This window comes from Peromyscus leucopus, chromosome 1, assembly GCF_004664715.2.
Source record: "Peromyscus leucopus breed LL Stock chromosome 1, UCI_PerLeu_2.1, whole genome shotgun sequence".
Lineage (NCBI taxonomy): Eukaryota > Metazoa > Chordata > Mammalia > Rodentia > Cricetidae > Peromyscus > Peromyscus leucopus.
In genome coordinates this window covers 180,606,616-180,617,757 of record NC_051063.1, presented here as the reverse complement: position 1 = coordinate 180,617,757, position 11,142 = coordinate 180,606,616, and the positions used below count along the sequence as shown (strand labels likewise).

At 38.1% G+C, this 11,142-nt stretch overlaps 1 protein-coding gene across 1 annotated transcript; it reads left to right on the top strand.

Moving 5' to 3' along the window:
* The first annotated feature begins 8,115 nt into the window (after positions 1-8,115).
* LOC114710907 (vomeronasal type-1 receptor 3-like) lies at positions 8,116-9,066 on the top strand. Its single transcript, XM_028895198.1, has one exon. The coding sequence runs from the start codon at positions 8,146-8,148 to the stop codon at positions 9,064-9,066; it is 921 nt and encodes a 306-aa protein (XP_028751031.1). The 5' UTR covers positions 8,116-8,145.
* The last annotated feature ends 2,076 nt before the right edge of the window (positions 9,067-11,142 follow it).

Below are 11,142 nucleotides of genomic sequence, written 5' to 3'. Positions count from 1 at the left end.
GTAATTATAATTTAATTCTGCCATTATATTGAAAGAGGCAAGTCTCAACATATAGTGGTACTTAATGAAAGCTGTTCCTTTGAAATGCATATCTAAGTGCATTGAATTTACTTAAAGCAAAGCTCACAGCAGCCTGCTTCATGATAGTTCCCACTAAAAGGATCTACCAAACAATTATCAATATAAATTGTTTTATTTACATACAATGGAATTTTTACCGCATGAAAGTCAACAAAGAGTGTCACACACAACATAAAGGAGTTATTTGGCAACCTTGACCTGAAGGATGTGATACACATAGATCTATCACCTCTATCTTCTTCCATACACCTTAATACTTGCACATTTAGAATGAAAATGTAGGAAAGACTGATGCAAGGTATTATTGAGTAAAAAGTTTTTATTGTAGATATTGGGGAGAGAACAGCCAGAGGCATCTGGAAGAGTCCAGATCAGGGAGAGAAAATAGTACACTAGACATGTCCACTAGACTTAACCAGGCAATACAATCAGAGAAGGGGAGAGTGTGAGAAGAAAAGAGAGAAGAGAGAGTGTTCAGGAAACCAAGAGAAGAACCAAGAGACCAAGAGTGTATGGTCGAAATTTCTGGGTTTTATATGAAAGAGAAGCTGGGGGAAGGGAAGGGAAGCTCAGTGACTAGAGAGGTTTAGGTTAGGGGGCCAGGGTGAGATGTTCTGAGAGGAGCCAGGACTCTGTAAGAGGTACTTGCAGTGCTGTGTGATTATGGCAGCCAGCATTCACTTTGATATGTTGTTAGGCACCCCAGTGAGCCATTTGTCCTAAGTTTCTTTTGGATACACAGTTTTGAGACGTTGAAACTGTCTAGCATGCTAAGTGATAGGGAAAGGCCCTCCAGGGGCAAGACCATGCCACTTGCTTATACTTTAATAGCAATGAAGTTCCTTCTGCGTGACTCTCTGCCATGCCCTTTGTATTCCAGAGAATGACATGAAAGTTCCCATCCGGATTCTTAATTGCTTCCTTAGCGTTGCTCATGTAGTTTGCATCTTTTTTTCTGACAGGAACTCAGGACCAAAGTGTTGAATAATTACTTCAGACCCTTGTGGAGATGCTGTCGTGTGTCTAGAGTTGAGTTGAAAATCACTAGCCTGCTGAGAAAGAACACCAAGAGATCATGAACATTTAAAGGAGGGAGAATATCTCATCACAGTCATAGCAGAGTCTCACTTCTCATGGTGATGCACACCATCATGCTACCATCCAGCACTGAGGTGAGTGACCAGAGTTAAAGACATTAGAAAGCACTCCTCAGAGAAGCCACACTCATCTTCTTGAAATCACCTTACTTTCTCCACTAGTGCCCCTCTTTATCTTAGTTGTACTTAATATCTGCATTAAGAATTATTTCAACAGCTCTGTTGAAAGGGAGGAAGATGGGAGGGGAAGAAGGAAGGAAGGAAGGAAGGAAGGAAGGAAGGAAGGAAGGAAGGAAGGAAGGAAGGAAGGAAGGAAGGAAGAAGAAAGGAAGGAAGGATGACAAACAGATACATCAATAGATACATACAAAGTTGATTAAAGGAACAGACAGGGTAGGGGAAAGAGACTCTGGTACTGATTTTGGAAGTGGGAACTTGAATGGGCTTTTGGATGAAATTGGAGCTATTTCTAACTCAGGAAAAAGTAGACAGTCTCTCATTCTCCCTAAGCTATATAAACCTTATTCCTCCCATAAGCCAATACCAAGCCTCTCTTATCACTGGTATCACCTCCTTCCATGCTTCTATCTTTACTTAGTCAGCCTCTGCCTCTGTCTCTGCCTCCATCTCCCTCACTCTTTCTCTACCTCTTTTTACGTGTCTCTTCCTAGTTTTTAGTTTTTTGTTTTGGTTTTTTTGAGATAGGGTTTCTCTGTGTAGACTTGGATGTCCTGGAACTATCTCTGTAGACCAGGATGGTCGAAAATTCACAGAGACCTGCCTGCCTCTGCCTCCCAAGTGATGAGATTAAAGGGATGCAGAACCATCATGCCTTTCTGCGTGTTTCTTTCTAATTTTTAGTTTTTAAAGGGAGATTTATTTTGATTTTTCATTTTTTATTACTGATGACACTAGGGATCACACACAGGGCCTTACAAAGCATACATAGGCCATGAGCTATAGTCTCAACTTATGTCCTAAATATCTTGAAGTACTTTTATTCTTTTCATTCCTCTTACTCAACAATTTATATACTTCTGGAAAATATTACAATCTCTTACTGTGTTTGAATAGTTGGAATATAGTAATTGATGATTTAGAATATTGATACTGGTAATTAAAATTGTTTTATCAATGATAGTATTATGGGGTGGTTTTCTACTGAGAAAACTGGATTTATAGAAACTTGAAGATTAAGACTTAAAAATTTAATGAATTACAAGTAAAGAGTAAAAGCAGAACAGGAGTATGTTTTATTTCTTGGTACTTCAGCTATTTTGAAATGTGATATATTTTTCTGATTCTATTTCTATGTTCCACTGAATATACCCGAAACTTAGTTGTCATATAATTTCAGATACAATGCTCTTGTCATGTGAATGTTTAGGCCTGTCTAATTCTGGGGAATACACACAGGTATGTTTTCTCTATTCCTGTTGTCTTGTCACTGTCTAGAGTTTCAGAAGCTGTCATATGATCTACCTGATGTCAGGTATTGCTGTGAATAAATGAAACCAAAACCAAGACATCAGCAACAAAAGTCTACTATATTATACTCTTATCTATTATGCTTCTAGTTTTTCCTTACAGACAAAAATACAAACTCATCATTGTGACTCTAAATTCTATATCACTAACGTACAAGCCAAGTGTTTAGTTGACTGTCATCAATGTAGCTCTGTACCATACAACATTGAAAGAACATCTCACTTATTATTCATAATGTTATTATTTTTAATTAGAAACAGATACAAATTACAAACATTTCTCATGTTAGCCATTGTAAGTGTACAATACCGTCATGTGAAAAATGATCCTATTATTCTCCAGAATCTTTTCATCACAAACCCAAAACTCTGTGCCCATGAAATTTTAAATTTTCATGATTCAGTTATTGTTGGGGACAGCATGGCACCTTAGACAGCATACATGTGTGGATGTTAGAAGATACATTTGGGGTGGTGCTGTTTTTTTTCCTTCACCAGTTGATTGGACTCTCCTCATTGGGCTTGGCAGAAAGCACATTTAACTATTACACAGTCTTCCCAGGTCTCATCATTTTAATTTCTTTGTATTTGTAGTGGATCACTGTAGTTTCAAAAGCTAGAAGGAATCATGCAGTAGTATAACTGGCCATAGCACTTAACAGAGGCTCTGTGGTAGTTATCCTTGTAGCTTGTGTCAACTTTCATGTTCTGAGATAAATGTTATGACATTTTATGGATACACTGTGTTGTCTTTATGTGTTTGTTTCTTGATGGACATATGGAATGATTGCATCTTTCAGTTATTTTGAATGATTCTGCTAGTGAAGTGACTAATGGGGTATCTTCTCAAAACCCTGATTTTAATTCTTTTTTTTTCTTTTGCTCATACTAAGAAGTGGAACTGGAAGCTGAAATAGTAATTCTGGTTTCATATGAAATAGCAGTTTATATGCATATGGAATGTACACTATGAGAGCTTCTTTCATGAATGTATTTATAACAACAGAGTTAATAAAGCATAAGAAATGTCTTAGCAGAGCCTAGGAAGCTCGGGGATTTACAGAAAGGGGTGGAGTCTGAGACTAGCACCTGGGAAGCTGCTATAGGAGTTTGAGCCTAAAAAAACCCCAGCTCCAGGTGCTGGGCCTGGCTTCAGAGTCCCCAACTGCCAGGAGAAGGAGGAAGAACCCAGACTAGCCAGTGTTAGCCTGGGGATGGAACTGAGCTCCAAAAGCAATCAAAGCTTCAATGAGGGAGGTGAAGAAACTGAATTTCAGGATAAAGTGGACTAATAGGTGACTATGTATCCTTCCTGACACTGCTGGCTCAGTGACCGGGTGCATCTACATCAGCCATGTGACTGGTACAGCAACAGAGGAGCTGGACTCCCACAGCCATGGCCATGCTTCAGTCAACAGTGTTACCATACGCTGCCAAATTGTACACCGTGCCAAAGGATTTGCATGTATAGTTTTTGAGGACTTCCCTGGCTTGAGCTCAGTTCCTGTTTAGAAGAATCAAAGTGATCCCCAAACAAACCAATAGACGATTTCCTATGAGCTGGGACCACAAACCACAATGGTTCCTCCTCTCTGTGCCACAGTGGCTTTAGTAGCAAGTCTCCGAGCTGCTCCTGTGGAGGCCAGGTTAGCATGACATCATGGTACTCCTTGACTGAAGAGTGTATACTTGCCTAGCATGTAAGAAGCCCTGGGCTCGCCGGGTGGTGGTGGCGCACGCCTTTAATCCCAGCACTCAGGAGGCAGAGGCAGGTGGATCTCTGTGAGTTCGAGGCCAGCTTGGTATCCAAAGCAAGTTCCAGGAAAGGCGCAAAGCTACACAGAGAAACCCTGTCTCGAAAAACCAAAAAAAAAAAAAGAAGCAGCCCTGGGCTCAAACCCCAATATTACAGAAAAAAATTTCTTTATGAATTAAGCCAGGCACAGTGGCACATATACTATAACCCCAGAATCTGGGAGGTGGACTCGGGAGGAACAGGAATTCAAAGCTAGCCTCAGCCACTGTGATGGCTCTTCTTGGTTGTGAACTTGATTACATCTGGAATTAACTAAAAACCAAGAAGCTGAAAAAAAGAAACGTCTTAGAAAATACATTGCTTTTAGGAGGGAAATGATTACAATTTAAAATATATTCTATAAAGCACATTTATGGCATGTTCTTTGAGGAATATTGCAGGGACATAAATATAGACTTTTCTCCTCAAATGATTCCATGCACAAAGTGACAGCACAGCCACTTCACCACAAAGATCTAAGGATTACAAATATCATTCTCATACAAATTGACATACGGATCTGAATTTCAAATACAAAGAGAAGTACTGTAGCTCGGTGGTGGAGTACTTGCCATGCATTCAGTAGATGCTGGGTTCGATACCTAGTCCTTCAAATATTATAAAATTTCTATAGAAGAGAAATAGGACAAGAATGACCAAGGCAATTTTTGGTATTGAGTTGTAACATTGTGTTGACTATAACAACTGGCATTATTAAATAGCAAACTTTACTATGAAACCATAATCTTTTTTTATTTGATTTGGATTTAGAAAAATTTTAATTGGCTTACATAGTACTGGATTTCTTTGTGGCATTTGCAAACAAATTTATTTTGGATTCTCCTCTTCCACTTTTCTCCTCCACTCCCCCATACCTTCTCACCCCTCTACATATTTATTATAAGCTTTCTCACTTTAACAGCACATTTATCCTACTCCCCTCCCCTTGGTTTCCTAATACCTCTTTTTTCCTCATCTTTTGATCTCCTTTCTCATTTCATAGGCCGTAACCACTTTATCTCGACACTTGGATATATTAGGGACATTGTGATCAATGTCTCTGTTTGAGAAAGAACATGGTGATATTCCCCCCACCCAGTCTATGTCACCTGGCTAATTTTGCAAGTCTGTGTAGTTCCTGAAAATTTCATGATTTCCTTTTCTTTTATAGATGAACAAAATCCTACTGTGTGTAGATACCACAGTTCTAGTATCTGCAGATGAACATCTAGGATGGACATCATTTCCTCACTATTGTGAGTACTGCAGCAGCTCACGTGGATGTGCTAGCATCTCTGTGGTTGGACATAGAGACCTTTGGGTGTATGCCCAGAAATTTCATAGCTGTGTTACATTATTGTCCTATTTTAATTTTATTGAAAAATCTTTGTATTTATCTCTATAATGAACGAAGTACTTTACCCTCCTACACATATAAATTGAGGATTCCTTTTCCACATCATTATCAACATTTGTTGTTGTCTATTCTCTCATTGTTAATCATTGTAAGGAGTGCGACAGAGTCTCAAAGTATTTGTAATTTGCATTTCCCTAATAGCTAAATGTGTTGAACACTTTTAAAAAACATTGCTTTCTTTGTGTGTTTTTTCTTTAAAGAAATGCTTGTCCATTTCATTAGCCTTTTTGATGACTAGAAGATTTGTGAAGAGGCTGTCTAATCCTTATTTTCCTTTATACAGTCCTGATTTTAAGCTACTGAGTGAAATACAGAAGCTTATGATTTTCTCCTATTCTGAAGGTTGCATCTCCACATGGCTGGTAGTTTCCTTTAATGTGAAGAAATTATTCATGCAATTCTGTGCATTAATTCTTAGTGCATTTCCTATGCTATTAGTCTTGTGGCCTCTACCTCCATCTTGTATTACTAACATTTTCCTCTAAGAGTTTTAGCAGTTCAGCATTAGAATAATTTAACCTTGATTTTTGTGCAAGATGAGGGAATTTAGACATAAACCCGTTTTTTTCAGGTAGATATCAATTTTACAGAAAGTCTTTCAAGGATCAGAAGGTCTGACCACTAAGTCTGACCACACCAAACATCAGAAAAGAAATGATTATGACTTTGTGAATTCTTCCTGAGAAGTGCTAAGATTCATCAGGACAATCGTAGGCAAAGATGGCTTCCTCTTTTATCTTTCTTACTCAGTGCTGGTCATTCCCTGTGTGACTTTGTATCCTCTCCTGTTCTCAGATCCTCCTATAGCATTTGCCATTGTGAATAACAAGAGTTGATGGCTCAACACGTCTGAGATGAAGTAACACTCCAATTGGAACTTGGTAGTTATTATTCAATTTTGTTGAAGAAATATTTCTAATTTGTATAACTTCTACATTTTACTTTCCTATAGAGTCTGCAATAGGATTCATTTCTTCCATGTGTTCAGTACCTTTAACTCCTGCTTTTGTGTAGGTTGATTTATTTTAATTAATTCTTGTTTATATGGTATGTGATGATCTCTCACTGAAACTTTGAATTGCATCCTTTCATTGTATTCCCTTAATTACTGGTAATGTTGAGCCTTGTTTTGGACATTTCTGAATTGATTTAGAAATTTTAGCCAAGTCTGGAATCCATCTCTCATTTGTTTTATATTTTAGGTTTGACTAATTTAGTTTTAAATATTCTTTTTAGCATAGAATGAGGAATCTTTGAGTAAGAGTGCTTTCTGCTGTTACTTTGGATCAGAGTTCCATTCCTAGCTCCTACCAGTGGCTCACAACTGTCTACAAATGCAGCTGTAGGAGATGCTAAGCCTCTGGCCTCTGTTGTCGCTCACACTCATATCCAGGCTCCCAAACACACAATTAAAAAAAAGATTAATCTTAAAAGTATTTATATTGTTTTTTTTGGATAATTACTTTTCTTTCTTTTAATGACATTTAATTTTCTTTGTCTTAATGATTTATGAAATCTGTTTCATGCAAACTTCATAAATAATGGCATGTTCTTAAAATTCTTTCTTTGAAAACTGACTGCAAATCATTGTGTTTAGTCAAAAGCAATGAATATGTTGATCTTTTTATTCATTCATCCATCATTGATTCATTCATTCATTCATTTATCTTGGTTTTTTTGGGGGGTTGGATGTGTTTCTCTATGTGAAGTCCTCACTGTCTTGGAACTGCCTCTGTAGATCAGATTAGCTGTAAATTCATAGTTCTGTCTGCCTCTGCTTTGTCTCTTGAGTCCTGAAATAAAAGGTGCCACCACCATGTCTGGGGAAAACTTTAACCTTTAACCTTTAGTAAACATATATAATATTTTACATTGAAAGAACAGAGATTATCTACTTTTATAAAAAATTAATTTTAAGACTGGTGGTGGTGGTGGTGGTGGTGGTGGTGGTGGTGGTGGTGGTGGTGGTGGCACATGCCTTTAATCCCAGCACTTGGGAAGCAGGGACAGGTGGATCTCTGTCAATTTCAGGCTAGCCTGGCCTACAGAGCAAGATCCAGGACAGGTTCCAGAGCTACACAGAGAAACCCTCTCTTGAAAAAAACAACAAAAACAAAATCTTTAAAACATCATTTCCAATGATAGAGCTATATAAATACAATAAAGTGATGAATATTTTATTTAAGCTAATTCCACAAAATAATGTACACTCATAATATTTCTCCAGGGTCTTTGACAGGAATAAATTTATTTACCTTTTTAATAGAAATGAAAATGACTCCTGCAAACTTGGCAATTGGAATTTTCCTCTTCTCTCAGATTACAGTGGGCATGCTTGGCAATTCCTCAATACTATTTTACTATGTCATTTTGATATTCACTGGAAAGCATTTAATGCCCAAAGACCTGATCCTAGAGCACTTGACTTTTGCCAACTGCTTGTCTCTCATCACAAAAGGCATTCCACAGACGATGGCACACTTTGGATTTAAGGATTTCCTGGATGACATTGGATGTAAATTGATAATGTATGTTTATCGAGTAATGAGGGGAATGTCCCTATATGCCATGTGCCTATTGAGTAGCTTCCAAGCAATCACAATCAGCCCCAGCAACTCTAGGTGGATCAAGTTTAAACTCAGAGCCACCAAGTACATTGGTCCCTCCTGCTCTCTCAGTTGGCTTGTGCACATGTTGTTAAACATTTTGACTCCAGCAAGAGTGTCAGGCCCCATTTACAACAAAAATGTGACTAACTGGGTGAATTATGGATATTGCTCATGGTTTGCTTCCAGCAATGTGACAATCAAACTGTACATGTTCTTACTGTGCTTCTCTGATGGCCTGTGTCTGGGTCTCATGGCCTGTTCAAGTGTCTCCATGGTGAGTCTCCTCTACAGACATAAAAGACAGGTCAAGCATATCCACAGTGCTCACCACTTTCTGAAAGTCTCACCTGAGGACAGAGCCACCCAAAGTGTCCTCATCCTGGTGTGCACATTTGTCATCTCTTACTCAGTGTCATCCGCCCGGCTTGTCTTTAGGACCTCCTCCAAAGGTCCAATGCTATGGGGAATAAGTGTATTTCTATTTCTAGAAACATGCTTTCCCATAGTTTGCCCCTTTGTTCTCATCAGTAATATCAAGTCTATTTCTAGCCTGTTTTTACCCTGCTATGGTAAAAGATAGCTCTCTCTATGTTTGATAGAGATTTTAAATATATCAAGCAACCCATAACTGACTCCTGCTTCATATGGTCTAATCATGAGACATTTTATTACAGCATTTTTTGCAGAAATTTTCTATCCAATAATGAGCATTTATTTCAAATATATAGAATCATCATATCATACAAATGTGACAAAAGGCAAAGTAATGGTGAACTTGAGAAAATATGTTCAAGAGACCAGACCTTATCTGGAGAATCAAGAAAAAGATTTCCAGGTCTTGTGAATTGTTTTCATTTTATATGTATGGGCATTTTTCCTGCATGTATATCTGTGCACCACATGCATCCTATAGAGGTCAGAAGAGGCTGTTCAACCTCTAAAGGACTGGAGTTATAGGTGCATTTTGGGCACTATTGAGCACTGGAAATAAAGCCTAGTTGTTCTGATAAGCAGTCAGTGCTCTTAACCACCAAGAACTGTTTTATCAGATGTTTGATCAGATTTTATGTTTTTTTTCTTTTTATTTTGTGTAGGTGTGTGTGCCTCAGTGTGTATAAGTACACCACACACAGCCTGCTGCTCACAGAGGCAAGAAGACCATATTGGATGCTCTGCAACTGGAGTTACAGGCGATTGTGAGCCACTCAATGTGGTTGGTGGGAACTGAACTCAGTTTTTCTGGAAGTTCACTCCCTGCTTTATCCACTGAGCCAGCTGTCCAGTGTCAAGCCATGGTTTATTGTCTCTCATACACAGGCACTACAATTCTTCAAGTGTCATCACTGATCTGGAAATATTGTAGGACAATGATGGAAACAGAATTTACCATTAAAAAATTAGTCAGCCTTAGAAAGGCAAATGTTACATTTTCTTTCACGTGAAATCAAGGAACAGAAAGGAATCAGAGTAAAATATGAACTGAGAAGAGGAAAAGAACAGAGAATAGGAAAGGGAGAAATAGATGAAATAACGAGGATCAATATGTCACAAGCACATAATGCATATGCATGAAAGTGTCACAATGCTATCACTTACTTTGTTTAATTAATATATGATTTAAAATAAAAAGTAACTAAAATCTGTCACCAGAGTCCTGTGGCCCATTAAGTTCATTTTACTCACATGTCTACCTCCTTGACTCTGGCACCTACATCGCAAGTGCTGTAACATCTGCCTTCTAGAAGACTCATCAACATGTTTTAATTGCATATAATTCTATTCCTTACATATATTCATTTCTTCAAAAAGTAAACCTCTGGCCTCCTGCTTTCTCCTGAGGAGTTACATTAATAACATACTTTATTTATAATAAATTTTCCTAGGAGAAAATTTCTCCTTTTCTGCAAAGAAGAAATCGGTCTAGCCTGGGGCCCTCTGGTCCCTTGAAAATGCACATCCCAATAACCAAGTCCTTTCCACTGGAGGATAAATGTTCTATCTTCTCCATGATGTAAGGGACTATATATGAACACATGGACTTGGATGGGAGACCTTCAATTCTGAATTTAGTGCCATTATTAACAGGTATCGACACATAGTTTTTTTTTTATTTAAATAAATAAAGTTATTTATTTTACATCCTTCCCACAATTTCTCCTCCCTCCTCTCCTGTGTTCCCATCCACTCTTCCTTCATTCCTGTTTAAAAAAGGGCAGGTCTCCTGTGATTATCAACAAAACGTGGCATATCAAGTTTTAGTAAGTGGGCAAGGCAACCCAGTATGAGGAACAGGTCCCAAAAGCCAGCAAAAGAATCAGAGACAGCCCCAGTTCCCACTGCTAGGAGTCCCACAAGAGAACTAAGCTACACAACTGTAACACATATGCAGAGTGCCTAATAAGTAACGTGTCAGCAAACTATGAATGCCATCTTTGAGTCTGTTCAGAGGGTCTGTATCTACATTTTAGTTTGTTTCATTCAGGTATATGATATTTAGTTTTATTAATATTTGCCCATTCCACAAAACAGGGCAATTTTCCTTATTTATGTTTTCATGAGTCTGAGCATTTTGAAAATATTCTCTCATTTAAATCTCAGCCTCTTATCTAATACATTCTCTGTGAGCTTCTCTGCATATTACAGGAATTGTCACTTA